The sequence below is a fragment of the Adiantum capillus-veneris genome, chromosome 22 (genome assembly GCF_014529385.1).
Source record: "Adiantum capillus-veneris isolate H3 chromosome 22, ASM1452938v2, whole genome shotgun sequence".
NCBI classification, from domain to species: domain Eukaryota; kingdom Viridiplantae; phylum Streptophyta; class Polypodiopsida; order Polypodiales; family Pteridaceae; genus Adiantum; species Adiantum capillus-veneris.
The window spans coordinates 32,770,601-32,787,914 of NC_140952.1; the positions used below are offsets into that span (position 1 = coordinate 32,770,601).

The 17,314-nt window shown below is 44.3% G+C and overlaps 1 protein-coding gene across 2 annotated transcripts in view; it reads right to left on the minus strand.

Moving 5' to 3' along the window:
• LOC147429131 (uncharacterized) overlaps positions 1 to 17,314 on the minus strand; it is a 130,903-nt gene that overhangs the window by 53,402 nt on the left and 60,187 nt on the right. For both annotated transcript variants that reach the window (XM_086495327.1, XM_086495328.1), the window contains 2 exons: positions 3,603 to 3,651; positions 3,306 to 3,390 (listed from right to left, as the gene is read on the minus strand). In XM_086495327.1, coding sequence (XP_086351453.1) covers positions 3,306 to 3,390; positions 3,603 to 3,651 — 134 coding nt within the window. The remainder of the gene's footprint in view (positions 1 to 3,305; positions 3,391 to 3,602; positions 3,652 to 17,314) is intronic.

The window sequence follows — 17,314 nt, forward strand, 5'->3', positions numbered from 1 at the left end:
TAATCTTGGGGTAGTCTTCGGTGGACCGGTGTTTTCACTAAGGACAACATCAGAGACTAGACTGACGAGAGCATATCCAGCTTTGGAAGGACTGGAGAGGATGTGTTCGCAGGTTCAGTTCCAGGAACCGCGAACAAAGCTTTGGCTTTTTGACACTAGTGACTCCAGCTATGCTCTATGGAGTTCAGGTATGGGGACCCTCAATAGACCACCATGGAAGATCTGGCAACACAGATGGATGGAGATGTATGGAGAGGCCTCTGGTCTCTATGATCGCTCGGATGATTCGGGCTAAGGCCTCAGTACCACATGAGATTATCCAAGCTGAGCTAGCCTCCCCCCCCCCCCCTCGTGGTGGAGGCATTGACAAGATCAGTTTCATTTATGCACGGTCTATGGGATCTCCCCAGGGACAGATACGCTCAACTTGCCCTGGAGTCATCTCGACAACTAGCTCTACAAGGCGATACAGCATGTTGGTATGGACAGATGACAATATGGTTTCAATCGCATGGTCTCAACATGGATAGATTACCTCTGCTTCAATACTCCCTGGATGCACCCTCCCCGTCTCTCACACAAACAGAGATCACCAGACTTATACGTCAGGATCTGATTCAGCTAAATACGAGGAGCACATGGATATAGCCGACACAGGATTTAGGCACGAAGATGGCCTTCTATAGAGAGCATCTTCTCCAACTCACGAAGGACGGCTTTGTGATTAGGCCTGCATACATGGACACACACTTATCTCATGGGATAAGAAGCGCTATTGGACAGATACACACATCCTCACATTAGCTCCAAATCAAGACTGGCCGATTTCGAGGGGTGCCGGCAGGAGCTAGGATATGTCACCTATGTAACTTAGAGCCAGAGACAGAGCTGCACTACACGTCACTGCCCGGCATACTATGAGATACGCAGCCGCTTCCACTGCCTATTCAGAGAAGGGTTCAAACCTTTTTCTAGAGTCATGAGATACAAGGATCATAGGTGTCTCGGATTGTTCCTGCTAGAGCTACGAGGACTTAGGGAGAGCCTGTTGAGGACATCAGAGGAAAGACAATCTCAGAGACAAATCACAGATTTCTTTACACCAGCCAGAGGAGAGCCAACGGAGCAATCATTACAGTAGATCTCAGAGCCTACTCATAGTAGAGGTACACTGCTTGATCGAGCCACGGACCTTAGCAGATCCAGACGTCCACGACCTCGGGGGGTTGCCCACCACCGACGAAGGCTGCAACAAAAGATACAGATCGCTCTAGCTCGACATGCAAGACGCCCAACCAGAGTACTTACCATGGAAGAGGTCGATGAGATCCGACAACGACCGATGAGAGATTTCATCTGAACTAACAAACACCCCCCCCCCCCCCCCCCCCCCCCCCCCCCCCCCCCCCCCCCCCACCTCCCTATTTCCTTTCTCCTTGGTGTTTTAGAGTTAGTTCTTTGTAACTTTGTATTTTCCGTACTCAGACATGGTATCAGATTCACCAATTGTAACTTTTTGGTCTCACGGGTCATTTTGGCCTTTTGAAGACGTTAATATAACATTTCATTTCATTCTCATCTCTCTCTCTCTCTCTCTCTCTCTCTCTCTCTCTCTCTCTCTTTCTCTCTCTCTCTCTCTCTCTCTCTCAGCCCCTCAGCCCCTCGCGCAGCAGCTTCTCAGTCCCACATCAGCCCCTCAGCCCCGCCAATAGCTCTCTCTTCTGCGCGCCAGCAAAAAACACACAGCAGCCCTCTGTTTTTTGAGCCCCCTTGGGGTATGTGGGCACCTTGTGGGGGCTAAGGGGCCAAGGCCCAAAAAAAAATCAGACCCACAGTACAGAATCATCCACCCACAGATATGGAGAAGATGACTTTCTCTGTTGCTGTGAAGATGGGAGGACCACCAATCCCACCATCGCAATGGGAAACCTACCTGCTTCAAGAACTCAAAAAGGTACAAACTGAGCTTACCCTAATGAAAGCAGACATAGCTACGAAAGATGAGAAAATCTTGCGGTTAGAAGCACAGCTACAACTCAAAGAACAGCAAGAACATACACACAAGGAAGAGAACAATGAGGCAAACATGAATTCAGCACCTACACAGGTAACCCACACTTTAGTATCAAAAGTTATCTCACAAATGTAAGAAAGAGACCAAGTGCAGGCAAATAAAAAAGTTATCGGGATTGGTGGTATGCCGGATGATTGGACCCAAGTTGTCATAGAAGAGGACGAATACATGACAGAAACAACCATATGGAAGCACAAGTTAGAGAAAGCAGTGCCTTTTGTGGACCTTGGAGATCCAATCTACATGGAGGTCAAAGGGAAGCAAGCAGCAGTACATTATGATACTATGGAGGAGAAGATAGCTATGATGAAGCAAACAAAATCACTACAAGGCACTACGGTGTGGATTTCAGATGAACTCACCCCTTTGCAGCTTAAGGATCGAGCCAGTGAATTAGCAAAAGTACGTGAAGCAAGGAAAGAAGGCAAATGGGCAGTATATAGAGCTGGAAAAGCACTCATTAGAGAATTCAAGAATCCCACACCCCCAAAGTAGAGATTATCTCTCCTTATATATATATTTTGATGTAAATTCATGGATTATCACCCCTTATGTAAAACTAAGCTTTTATGAGTCATAAAAGCCTGGAAGCACTATATAAATGTAACTCATGACCATGGAGCTCTGAGCTACTGTGAATTTTGGTTTTTTTTTTTTTTTTTTTCCCCCTTACCTGATGAACTAGACCCCATAGAAGATGGATGTATCTGTTTTGTCCTATAGGTCGAGTTCGGCCTCCTAAAGGACGTTAATAGATCTATCTTTCTTTCTCTCTCTCTCTCTCTCACACACACACACACACAAGCGGGCAGCTGTTGTTGGGGGGGGGGAGTGGGGGGCCAAATATGAGCAGTGTGAGGGGCACCAAAGGCAGGCAGAGGGAGGGCAGCGTGGGGAGAGCTGCAGCGAAGGCAGGCAGAGGGGGGGCAGCGTGGGGAGAGCTGTGGCGAAGGTGGGCTGAGGGGGGGGCAGCAGATGGGGGTCATGGCGAGATTCAAGCATTTGTGTATCCTGCTCCATTATCTTCTTCTTCCTTTTTCAATTTTGTTATGTTATCAAGCACTGAGTGTTTGGAGTGCAAAGACAGTCAGAGTGTAATTAATTTCAGCATGGGAATACATTTGCCAAAACAAGGCACTTTTATGATGCCTTTTTCCACAAAAAACAGCAATGTGCTCTTACTTTCATCCTAAACAGCGGGCCAGGTAATTGAAATAGAAACAAATCTAACCTGGAAAATCGCCTACAATTTGTAATAAATTTGTGCCAATCTTCAGCATAGTAGTCACGTTTGAGGGCATCTGTGGTCCCACATCCTGTAGCATTGTTGAAAATAATTATAAGACGCCATTTACATTTATACGATCTTGACAACAAATTTGAAACATAAATGGTGCAAGTCATAATAGTAATCTACTAAGGTTCTCAGAATTATTCATTTCAATCTTCTAAATTTCATTTGAATTGCCTAACTTTGCGCTAACCTCAGTAAGCAACAAGACAAATTAGAAAACTATAAGCCACTTACCATGGACGTCAAGCTCCTTTTTTCAACACCTTTGCCATTGACCAAAAAACTGGATCCACCAGAAGAAAAGTAAGCTCAGAAACACTTTGTCTGACTCATTTCTGAATATATATAAATACCAAAACTTTAAACACATGTACTCAATTTAGAAGATAGTCGCAATCTAACCCTCCTCAGACACCCTACCAAAGCAAATCTATATGACCAACTGCAGGTGTAGTGAGCTCCCTGCTGACCCACAGCTTGCAGCCTTGTTTGATAATAGCTAACGTGCTCTAGAGCTAATTTGCATTCCACACTCATGGTGCCGGTAAGATTTTGTTGTAAGGACCAAGAAGCTCAAAGCTTAAATACAAGGATCATGTCCATAAGGTCTACACATCCAATCAACCATACAAGAAGTTTTTATACCCAACCCCTCAGCTCAATCATCACTACCAAGAATTTGGTATGTAGAGGATAAGCAATCCACATGTGCATTCCTTCTAAAAGCCCAATCCCGCAAGCCCAAGCCATGCCTCAACTCTCAAAAAGACCTCCTCCCTATGATGTCCATTGTGCCACGCCACAACTAGGCAACATCAGCCATCACAGTCACATGAAATGCAAATGGGTGACAGGATCATGAACCAAGAATGGCAACAGGAATGAATGCCATACCTCATAACTATATGCTCACAACTGCAACACGAAAGGGGTGCACGGAATGGCAAATGCCAGCCCAAAAGTGGCTGTTTGCTATGGCTATGTGAGCCGTAGCTTGCACGATAGAATGCACCGATTTTACTAACATTGCTCTATAGGACCATCTCACCCGAGAGTGGCCTAGTCACCTAAAAAGGCCATGTCTTAAGAAATCTTTTAGGCCTTCTTGATGAAGAAAAAGAAGTGTATCTTACATGATCTTGTTGCTTAGTACACATGAGCGGAGGCTGTCACAAATGTGATAACATGGGATGGGCACCATGTGCCAACGGAAAAGAATAGACTGAACAGACTCTTAGCGCTTCAACAACAACTGAACTGAAAGCGAGAGAGAGCACACGCAACACAGAGTGGCAGAGTTCCACCCCAGAGAGCACTGGCCCCAAACCTTGGCGCCCCTTTCGGTATTTCTTTATATTGCTTGAACTCCGTACATCGCCAGTACTCCATCCTCTGCACCTCACGCGGAGCATGCGAGAGACTGAGCCCTTGGCTCATATTTAAAGGCCCTTGGCCTCAAAAGCAGTTACATGAAAAGCAATAATCTCAAAAGCATCAGATCCTCAAAAGCTAGCCCTCAAAAGCAGCCAGTGCATATTGCGGAAATCCGTACAACTGCCACGTCAACGGCCAACACAAATTACGGACATCCATACAGTGCTTGTCAGCATGACAACGGAATTTGCGGGAGGCCCATACAACAACTGCCACGTCATCACTTTGCTACACAAAAGCCTGTGTGTGTGGGTCCAGCTTTATTTTAATATAGGCCCCATCGAACAGGAACCTATAAGTTGGTGACTCTTTAATTGTCCCACTTGGCGAGGATCTTTAAGTTGGTGAGAACTTCTATAACTTCTTAGTCTATAGTAGTATTGCTATTTTCTAATGATGAAAAATATTTTTATGATTTTTAAGAATTAATGTGCACATATGAATTAATGGATCCATAGTATTAAAACGAGAAAGATTCACGGAGTTTATGATTGTTATGAATTTTCCTGTTGTCGGGGCAGTGCAGAATAACCGGACACAGAACTGAGCGCGCCAGAATGACCAAGCACATAAATGAAGATGAGTTTCTAAGACCACCAAGTGCATTTCCTGTAAGAAACAGATTAGTTAATTAAGTCTCGGGACGCCTGATTTATATTTTTAAGTTCTTTTAAAAAAAGTAAATAATCCCGTCTTTTTTTTTGGAGGAAAATCTTGGAAGTTCCCATCTAAATCTGCTAAGTGTGTGTATTGCTCTGTTTGATGTATATTTTATGCAAGGGGGGTCAAATGGTTTTCAAAATGTCATTTTTAATAAAGTGGCCACTTAAGTTTGAAAGGGTCAAAACAACTAAAGCCGACATAAGGTAAAACCTACGATCTCTCTCTCCAGCCAGCGTGGGAACTTTTGAGCAACCATCGTGGGCAGTATGGGAAGATTCAAACACGCACACTTGGCAAAATTGATCGCCAACACTCCCCCTTTCCTATTGAGGGTAAATCGCCACCCCTCATAGCCTATAAAGTGTATACGAGGACTTCAAAGATAGAAGTCATATAACTACGTGCAAAGAGCGTCTTGAAAGCTTGCCAGTCCTCGGAGCATTCAGTTCTGTCGCGATTGAACTCCACCATTGCATTGCATTATCTTTAAGAAATCCGTTGCACGAGAAATCTTGGATTCTTCTGTATATACTTAGATGAATCCAGGATAAGCCCAGATTCACCCTTGAAGGAAAGTGCAAGGTATAGACCCATGGTAGTCACCCACAAGACAATATAACCATCAACTCCATCATGCATAGTATTGACTAAATACCACGACATCCCCACTAACGTTGTCAATGCCCAATAGTGGGTGTAACATATGCTCCCCAATATAACACACACCACACGCGCACACACATGAGCATACATCAACACAAAGTTCAGCATACTGAGTTTCTGTCATGACTCCGGAGATCAAGGGCAGACTCAGCCACAATGAAGCCTAGCACTAAAAGAAACATTAAATTGGAAAAATTAGCACAAAAATGAGGTAGTTGATAGGGCATGCGCATCACAAAAGATAGAAAGAATTAGCACAATATCGACTCGTCGTAACTCGGACGAAAACTTCACAATGTGAAGTCTGCATGTCCGCTATACGACTAAAAAATATACCTAGATGAATCCAGGATAAGCCCAGATTCACCCTTGAAGGAAAGTGCAAAGTATAGACCCACGGTAGTCACCCACAAGACAATATAACCATCAGCTCCATCATGCATAGTATTGACTAAATACCACGACATCCCCACTAACGTCGTCAATGCCCAATAGTGGGTGTAGAACTAGGTAGTAACATATGCTCCCCAACACAACACACAACACACGCACACACACATGAGCATACATCAACACAAAGTTCAGCGTACTGAGTTTCTGTCATGACCCGGAGATCAAGGGCAGACTCAGCCATAATGAAGCCTAGCACTATAAGAAGCATTAAATCGAAAAAATTAGCACAAAAATGAGGTAGTTGATAGGGCATGCCCATCACAAAAGATAGAAAGAACTAGCACAATATCAACTGATCGTAACTCGGACGAAAACTTCACAATGTGAAGTCTGCATGTCTGCTATATGACTAAAAAATATACCTAGATGAATTCAGGATAAGCCCAGATTCGATTCACCCTTGAAGGAAAGTGCGAGGTATAGACCCATGGTAGTCACCCACAAGACAATATAACCATCAGCTCCATCATGCATAGTTTTGACTAAATACCACGACATCCCCACTAACGTCGTCAGTGCCCAATAGTGGGTGTAGAACTAGGTAGTAACATATGCTCCCCAACACAACACACACTACACGCACACGCACATGAGCATACATCAACACAAAGTTCAGCGTACTGAGTTTCTGTCATGACTCTGGAGATCAAGAGCAGACTCAACCATAATGAAGCCTAGCACAAAAAGAAGCATTAAATCGGGCATGCACATCACAAAAGATAGAAAGAATTAGCACAATATCAACTGGTCGTAACTCGGACGAAAACTTCACAATGTAAAGTCTGCATGTCCGCTATACGACTAAAAAATATACCTAGATGAAATTAGGATAAGCCCAGATTCACCCTTGAAGGAAAGTGCAAGGTATAGACCCATGGTAGTCAACCACAAGACAATATAACCATCAGCTCCATCATGCATAGTTTTGACTAAATACCACGACATCTCCACTAACGTCGTCTGTGCCCAATGGTGGGTGTAGAACTAGGTAGTAACATATGCTCCCCAACACAAAAAACACCACACGCACACACACACATGAGCATACATCAACACAAAGTTCAGCGTACTGAGTTTCTCGTCATGACTCCATAGATCAAGGGCAGACTCGGCCATAATGAAGCCTAGCACTAAAAGAAGCATTAAATCGGAAAAATTAGCACAAAAATGAGGAAGTTGATAGGGCATGCGCATCACAAAAGATAGAAAGAATTAGCACAATATCAATTGGTCGTAACTCGGACAAAAACTTCACAATGTGAAATCTGCATGTCCACTATACGACTAAAAAATATAGCTAGATGAATCCAGGATAAGCCCAGATTCTTCTGTATAGTTCCCAAAGCATAGATGTTGTCGAATTGCTGTAGGAACTGCAATGCTTTCTTCCGATCTTTCACCTCGGAAAAAGTGAAAAATTTGACAGTCATGACGCCATCCTTGAAACCTTTCGGTTGGTTAGGTGCGTATCTCGGGTATGGATAATAAGGGTATCCATATGGGCTCTAACCATTGTAGCATGTGGTGGTGGTGGTGGGGGCAACAACGGTGGCAAAGGCGGTGGCACTGTGTGTGATGTTTGATTGCATGATTGAAAGACGAAATGATTGCAACATTTCAGTCTTGATTCATGATGTGGATATGATAGTAACAAGATTTAGTCAATCCCAACATCTACTAGAGATCTGGATGTGATTGCCGAATAAGTTACAATGATTATGATTCTATCAAAGATCTTGGCGGGGATACTGATGTGAATGTCATGTGAATGTTAAGTGACTGTCGTCTTTGTGTAAGTACTGGATATGTGTTGTCTAGTGCGTCGGTACTTAGAGTCAGTGTCTACTCAACTCATTGTTAGCTTATGTTGGTTTTGCAGGCGTAATCGAGTGTCATTACATTTCCTTCAAGAGGGGATTATGTCACAAAGTGATGACGTGGCATGACCTAATGGATAGACTCTAGATAGAAAGAGGTCAAAGCCCCGCCGAGAGATGCAGAATAAGTTGTGACAACTTGCATAACCAATCCGTGAGGCCAAAGTGAAAGGACATCCAATTTTATAAGTTAGACCAACTTACGGATGCTGTCAGATCGGGCCCAAAGAGGCTTACGCCATGAAAATATGCATAAAAGGCTCAGGACGTGGCGATTGTACGAATCCCCGCAATTTGCGTTGCTGACGTGGGCCGTAGTACAGATTTCAGTGATTCCCGTTGCTGACGTGGCACCTGTACGAAAATTCCGCGATTTGTGCTAGTCAATTTTTGGAACCGAGATGCTTTTAGACTTGAAGCTTTTCATGTACCTTGCTTTTGGAAGGCCCGTGGCTTAAAAATAAATTGCCTGGGCCTCAGTCTCAAGCAGATAAGCTTGGGAGCATTGCTGGGACGAGGACCTTCAAACATTGTACTTTGTGAAGCATTAATAAATAAAAAAATATCGAAAGGGACCCAAGTCTTTGGGGGCCAATCTCTTTGGGCGCGGAACTTCGTCGTATCGTGCGTGTCGTCTCTGTCTCAGTTTTGTTCAATTCTTTCAGTTTTCTCGTGTGTGTTGTGGTACATTATTGACTTGGAGTGTCCAATTTTATTACATCTCTTTTGTCACAAAATGATGACGTGACAGTACAGCCCGGGCGATAACGTGGACAGTTGTATGGGCCACCGCAAAAAGCGCTGACATGTTGACATGGCTGCCATACGGGTTTTTCGCAAAAAGCATTGACATGCTAACGTGGCAAGCTAAACGGATTTTCGCCAATTGCGCCGGCTGCTTTTTGAAACAGATTTTGGCCTAGAAGCTTTTGAGTTTACAGCTTTTGCGGCTCTGCTGGTGGGGCATCCCTTGTAAGAATAAATAGACCCTTGGGGCCTTACTCTGCAGACGCAGAATATGAGAGCAGAGGTCCCGTGGTGTTGTACCTTGCTCAAGCATCATATAGAAATAAAGACCGAAAGGGGCACCAGATTTTGGGGCCAATACCTCTGGGTAGGGAACTACGCCGAGCCGTGTCGACTCAAATTTTAAAGCTGGGAAGTATTTTAAGTGTTTCTTTCGTGTGTCGTGCCAGATTTTTGACTTGGGGTGCCCAAGTTAGTTGTAACAACCTTGGACACTCCAAGTCGAGATTCTACCGCGACACCACAAGAATCACTTCAAAACAGTTCACATGTCACAATTAACTCAACACTGGCCCGGCGGAGTTTCGTGCCTAGAGATATTGGCCCCAAAGACTGGCGCCCCTTTCGGTATTTCTTTTTGTAACTCGAAGTACAAGGGAGTGGGAGGCTCTCACTCTCAGACTCTGCGTCTAGATGCTCTAAGAAGTGGGAGGCGTGCCCACTTATTTATTCATTACAAGGGATGCCAAAAGCAAAGCCCCTAAAAGCTTCCCATAAAAAGCATACAAGAATAAATCAAGTCCTCTCACAAGCTAGCTTAATAAAATTAAAGCAAGCTTGCGTAGCTTTTTTTCCAAGCACTGCGCAGCCAAAAACTGCCCCAAAAGCTGTCGTCCGTAAGTGCTGCCACGTGGCTGGCTGTCCGCAAAACGCGCCGCGTTTTCCGTAGTGAATCTCGGAGAGCCATATGGCAGTGCCACGTTAACATTTCAGTAGGGTTTTCCTGCAGGACTGTCCATGCCTAGGGGTAGGTGTACGTGTACAAAGGCTGCCACGTCACTGGGTTGTGACATTAGTGACAGTGGTATCAGAGCACAGGCGTCTTACCGAGACACACATCGATTCAAATGACGAATCCCATAAGAATCGGACGAACCCACCCGACAACTCCGAATCGGGTGAAATACGGAAAATTCAAAGGGACAACCAGATCAAGAGTACAGGCACGGAGTATCAATTGATGGAGATGCAGCGTCAACATCAGGTTGATGATTGTGCAAAGTAGATGCTCCAGTTTGCAAAGGATCCCCATTATGTCAAATTTTTGACTCGGCACCCGATCGATGAAGTGCATTCCCATTGGCCGAAAGCCATCGATTCCCCACTGAAGTCAGCCATCAAGAAACCTCCTGTCCCACGGATGTTTACTGAAGATGAACTTGACGACGTTGTAGAAAGACGAGTCAACCAACTTTTGGAGGCAATGAAGCAACTGAAGAAACGCAACAAGGGAGCTGACTACCCTGGTTATTTGGGTCGTCAATCTTCTTTTGTGAATCCCAGGAAATAGAAGTTCAAAGGATTGTCGAGTTCGTCCTTATCTTCTTCTGACAGCTCGGACAACTCATCCTCTTCTGACACGAGTGATGAGGATAGCAAGGGCAAGAAATGACGAAAGAACCAGAGATTGGGAAGGAACAAGAAGAAGGCCAAGAAAAGTAGATCCCGACACAGTTTCGATGAGGATTCATCCTCTTCTGAGAGTTCGGACTCCGATGACCATATGTTTTATTCAAAGAGGAAGCATAATCCAACCAATACGATTTTCTCGAGGACAAGGGCAAAAAGACCAAGGAACGTAAGGAGGCTGGACAGGTAGTAAAGTTTGAAACCTTTTCAAGGTTTCGAGATGCTCGTAAGGCTTTAGCCTTTATTCAACATTTTGATATAGTGTTTTTTAGAGGCCGCTATACAAAGCACTCCAAGATTAGACGGGCAACATCGTTTTTGAAAGGAAATGCACGGACATAGTGGTCCACTCTTCTTTTATGAAAAAAAACACCGACAAAGTGGCTGAAGTTCAAGAGACTCTTTATTTCCTCGTGGCTCACTCAAAAATACGAAAGAGACGTGATTACTACCCAAGGCAGAAACTTTGGATACTTATTGTGAGAGATTTTGGGATGTTTTTCTACCGGCTTCATGTTAAGAAGATCAGCTTCAAGCAGCAAATCAATCCGATCAACCTTCAACAAGTCATAACAGAAGCAGACGACAGAACGATACACGAGCTCGACTAACAGAGGAACAGAAAGACGAATATCTCAAAACGGGAAAGTGTTTTGAATGTGGGGAACAAGGACATATATCTACATGGTGCCCAAAAAGGCACGAGAATGAGAATGATTGAGAGATTGAAAAAAATTAGAACTAGGTAAGGTACTCCCCAGAACAGATACTAGATATAAAATTGTGGATAAACTGGCTTTATGAATTTATGAATGAATAATTTTACAATAAGACTTTTTCGAAGATGACTTTGATTTACGTATGAAACTAATGTTTAATGGAAAATCCTGCTATTTGTGAACAGATAACAGGTGAAAATCGAGAATGAGATGATGATGAATTCGGAGCAACGGCAGCTCCCGAATAAACCTGATAACGATACGAATCTGACATCTGTTACTGGGCCGAAGGCATCCATCTCTGTTTCCTCTTTTGATAGGCCAAGTAATAGCCTTCATGAGGTTCGCAGTTTTCTGGGCTTGTGTTCTTACTATCGGCAGTGTATTTGAAAGTTTGAGGAGATTGCTTCTCCTCTACATGCTTTGACACAGAAAGAGGTTCCTTTTACTTGGGGACCATCTGAGACTGCACCCTTCAAGACTCTCGAGGAGAAGGTTTTGCCATACTAGCAAAAGCCATTTGAGGTATACTGTGATGCATGTGGCCACAGTCTGGGAGCGGTCTTGATGTAGGAAGGTCATGTTGTGGCCTATGAGAGCAGAATGTTTTCTAGACCAAAACGGGTTGCACATATCTACGAGAAGGAATTGTTGGCATTTATCCATGCTCTTACTCAATGGCGAAACTTTCTACTCGGAGCCGATTTTAAAATGTTCATCGATCATCAAAGTTTACAATATTCCTTGTCTCAAAAACAACCTTCAGACAAGGACGCGGTGGGCAAACATTTTGTTACAATTTCACTTTTAGATTGTGCATGTTGTGCACTATCTCATAAGCCTTTGAATTTGGCTATTTCGGCAGTTCATCATCACAGCTTCAAGAATATGGTAGCTCAGTACGCCACAAATCCGGATTTTACAAATATCTTTGATTGGTTGCAAAGTGGGGAAGTAGTTACAAGCCATTCACTCAAGGAAGGCTTTTTGATGTGGAAGAATTTGTTGTGTGTAACACAAGCACTGAGGAATAAGGTTTTGAAAGAGTGCCACTGGCCACCTTTTTTGGGCCACCGCGGCATACAGACCACCTTGAAAGGTGTAGAACGGTTTTTCTACTGGCCAAGGCCTGAAAAGCACGTGGATGAGTTTGTTCGCAGTTGTTTGATGTGCCAAAGGTCAAGTTCAACAAGCATAAGGCACCAAGTCTTTTGCAACCTTAACCTATACCCAGTTGGCCTTGGAAAAGTATAGCAATGGATTTTATTTTTTATCTTCCCAAGACTCAGAGTGGTCATGATGGCATCTGGACAGTCATCAACAGATTCAGCAAGCAAGCTCACTTTATTCCAGTCAAGCAGACGATTAAGCCAGATTATTTGGCTAAACCGTTTTGTCTTGCAAATATTTCGACTTCATGGCATGCCTCAGTCTATAGTTTCAGATAGAAATCCCCATTTTACTAGCTGCATCTAGAGGGCAATCTGGGAGAATATTGGTACTAAGTTACAATTCTCGTCCTCTTTTCACCCGCAGACTGATGGGCAATCGGAGATTATGAATTCAGTAGTTCTTGACTTGTTGAAGTCTTACATCTCTTATCAGAAAGCTCAGTGGGAAAAGTTTTTGCCCTTGGTGGAGTTTGCCTACAACAACACGGTGCATATGTCTACAGGGAATGCCCCATTTGAGATCATTGAGGGTGCTAAGAAGGCTCCATCTAATCTAAGCACCCAGGATGAGATTTTTGAAGCAGATCGATATGTTCGAGATCTGGAGACTGCTTTTGCAGAGGTGTGCGAGGCTCTCGAGAAGTCTCAAGCCACGCATAAGAAGGTGGCAGACAAGCATCAACGTGACTTGCAGTTTAAGGAAGATGATTGGTTGCTTCTACGCTTTGAGAAGGCACATTGTCACCTGCACACTGCACTTGCGCCACGGTGGACAAGCTTCTGCTATAGTCTAGCGTCAGTCTTAGTTAGCATAGGACCTAACCTAGCACCCTTGTGAGCCTCTAGCAGGACGTGCATGCCCAGGCCAGTCATAGTTGCATACCCTCTCTTGCACAGTACAATCAATTGGCATAAAATCATTCAAGCGTGTGACTTTTGGCATTATTTCCTCAATCGTGGGGCTGGAGAAAGGCCTGCTTGACACAGCCTTTTGAGGCTATATAAGGCCCTTGTCACACACAGGTGGCGGACGTAGCCAAAAAACAATCATTTGGGCACCTTGCCTATCACACAGAGCGGATACAATAAGAAAAAGTACTTTTTCAAAAAGGCTTCCAGCAAATCGGTGCAGCTGTCACAAAGTGATGACGTGGCTACCGACAGCAGAAACCCTAATTTCTGCCAGAAACCCTAAAAATCCTGCAAACCCTAATTTCTGCCAAAAAGCCTAATTTTGCAAAAACCCTAATTTCTGGAAACCCTAACCCTAACTGCTGGCTGAAACCCTAAGTGGCTGGAAACCCTAAAAGCAGGCGCTAATGCCACGTGGCAGCAGTGTACGGAACTTCCAGAATTTGCGGGATTGGGAAAAAAAAAAGCATCAGCGACGCAATTGCTTTTCTCTACGCTTGGCAAGAGAAAGAGAGAGAGAGAGATTAATTGCTTTATTTTTGGCTCTCTCTCTTGAGAGAGAGAGAGAGGTTGCTTTTGAACTGGAAGCTTTTTGGGCATCCCTTGTAATCTTTATATACGCGGTGAGGGCCTCACTTCTCTGAGCATTTGGACGCAGAGTCTGAGAGTGAAACCCTAAACGCTCCTTGTACTCTGACATTGATTTTAATACATAAAGAAATACCGAAAGGGGTGCCAGTCTCTGGGACCAATATCTCTAGGCACGGAACTCCGCCGGGCCCGTGCAAATCTGTTGTGATCTGTGAATTGTTTTGAAGTGGTTATTTGGTGTTGTGGTGATTGATTCTTGACGTGGAGTGTCCAAGTCTGTTACAGTGGTATCAGAGCACGACCGATTTCTCTTCTACGGGAAATCCGATCCCCATTTTTTTTTCCGCGGCACCTATGGCTTCACGCAAGGATCAGTCGACTCCCTCTGCATCTGGAGATGCAAGCAGGGATCACAACGAAGATTCCGGCAGAGAGTATGGCCCGCCTCGGCCTACTCAGGCGGAGCAAAGAGAGATGAAGTGTCGTCAATTGATCGGCGATGCAACAAAGATTATGCTCAGTTTTGTGAAGGATCCGAAATTGGCAAAATATATGACCGAGACTTCTTTTCAGGAAGTGCATGCCCAGTGGCAGAAAACCACTACACCACCCCTGAAACCCGCTCTCAAGAAACCTTCTGATTACAAATAGTATTCAGAGAAGGAATTACAAGAGGGATGGTTGATCCACGGATTGCTCAGCTTTTTGACGCGCAAAAGAAAGCCAAAAAGCACGGCAAAAAGCAGAAGAAAAGGACTGACTTCCCGGGTTATTTGGGTCACCAATCGACATTTGACAAAGCAAAGAAACAGAAGAAGCGTGTTCACTTTGAAGAAGTACCCAGTTCTTCTTCTTCTTCTTCTTCTTCTTCTTCTGACAGTTCTTCTAGCTCTTCAGATTCGAGCGAAGAAGACAGAAAAGGTAAAAACCAAAGCAAGAAACAACGCTTCAGAAAGGACGAGACAAAGGCAAAGAAGGCTAAATCTCGCCCAGAGACTGACAGTTCTACTGAGGACTCGTCTACAGACAGCTCAGATTCCGATGACGGAAACTTTTATGCAAACAAGAAGAATTTTTACAAAGCCAACCAGTATAACTTTCTCGAAGATAAAAGCAAGAAAGTCCGAGAGTTTAAGGAAGGTGGCCACTCGATCAAGTTTGATACTTTTTCACGATACTCAGATGCTTCGAAGCTTTTGTCTTTTATACAGCAGTTTGACATCGCTTTCACGGGAGGATGCTATTCAAAGCGCTCCTAGATTCGGAGAGCTGCCTCTTACTTTAAGGGGAATGCTCGTACTTGGTGGTCCATGCTTCTTTTAAACAAGACTGCACCAGCTAAATGGCTGAAATTTAAGAAGCTTTTTATTTCTTCTTGGTTGACGCAAGAGTATGAACGAGATATACGAGTTGATGAGTCATGCAAAGCGGGGCTTTGCCATTTACTCTGGCAGTCTGACCTACCCCACAGATGAGGCCATGACACAACGAGCCGAACAAACTTCTAGGAGTGAAAGTAGAAAGAAAAAGAGCAACCCAAAGAAAAAGGATGCACGACCCAAGCTTACTCCTCAGGAGTGAGCTCGATTCATCAAGAAGGGGAAGTGCTTTGGATGCGGGGAACATGGACACATCTCCATGAAGTGCCCTAAAAAGGCACGGAAAGGACAGAATGATAAGGACGACAACAGGCCTGAGAGTTCGAGAGCAGCTAAGGAACGTGGACGAAAAGGCAAGATGAAAACACGATTGGTTCCAGATTGTGTGGGTACCGATCTCGACACCATGGACTAGAGTACAGAACTTTGCAGAGCTTGGGGCAAAGTGAAAGATCAAGAGGCCCTGATCTTCTTTGATGGAGGAGCCAAGGCCAACTTCATTTTACCGGAATTGGCGGCACGGCTCGAGATTACTCCCGATCGGATGGGACCACTTGCAGAGGCACTTCTAGCGGCACCCGGCAGGGATGTAGCCATTACACTTGTCATTGGCAATGTTCTCTTAGGGATTCCTTGGTACCACAAGAACAACGCCGTGGTCGATTATCAGGCGAGAAAAGCGACTTTGACTACAGAAAAGGGCAGAACAATTGTACTTGATATTAAACTAAAGAGCGAGTCTGTACTTATTGTATCAGTTTCGGCCATTTCAAAATTAATGAAATCGAGTCTGTTTGTTTACTCGATCTTTATGAAAGAATTGAGCGATAAGGATAGGACAAATATGTCTAAACTTGATAAAGAACGCCAAGATTTTCTCCACTCACGCCGATTGCTTCTCATAGGGCCTACCAGGCGAGTTACCACCTGCTCGTCCTAAAGATCATACCATTGATCTGATACCTGGAAGCACACCACCGAATCGGCCACCTTACCGTGTGAGCCGAGCACAGAATGAAGAGATTATGAACCAAGTGAAAGACCTCTTGGAAAAGGGTCTTGTCCAGCCTAGTACTTCACCGTATTGCTCTCCAGTGTTGTTGGTTTTGAAGAATAACGGATCTTGGAGTATGTGCATCGATTATAGAGCTCTCAACAAAATCACCATCAAGAGCAGATTTCCGATTCCTAGGATCGATGATATACTCGCAGGTTAAAGGGATCCTCGTGCTTTAGTAGGATTGACTTGAAGAGTGGATATCATCAGATCCGAATCGCACCGGGAGACGTCTACAAGACAGCCTTTCGGACTACTTTTGGGTTATTTGAGTTTTTGGTGATGCCTTTTGGCTTAACCAATGCTCCTTCGAAATTTAACCGGATGATGGACAGGATTTTCGAGAGTACGGGCTATTTGTTGGCACTTTCTTTGACGACATCATTGTTTTCTCCAAGAATGAGGCAGAACACAGAGATCATCTGCTTCAGGTCTTTCAGGCATTACGAGATCACAAGTTAGTGATTAATGCAAAGAAAAGTGAATTTTTCCTACCAGAGATACATTTTTTGGGACACATTGTCTCAACAGCAGGAGTGCAAATGGATCCGGCCAAGATAGAGACTATACGTGATTGGCCCGATTTGAAG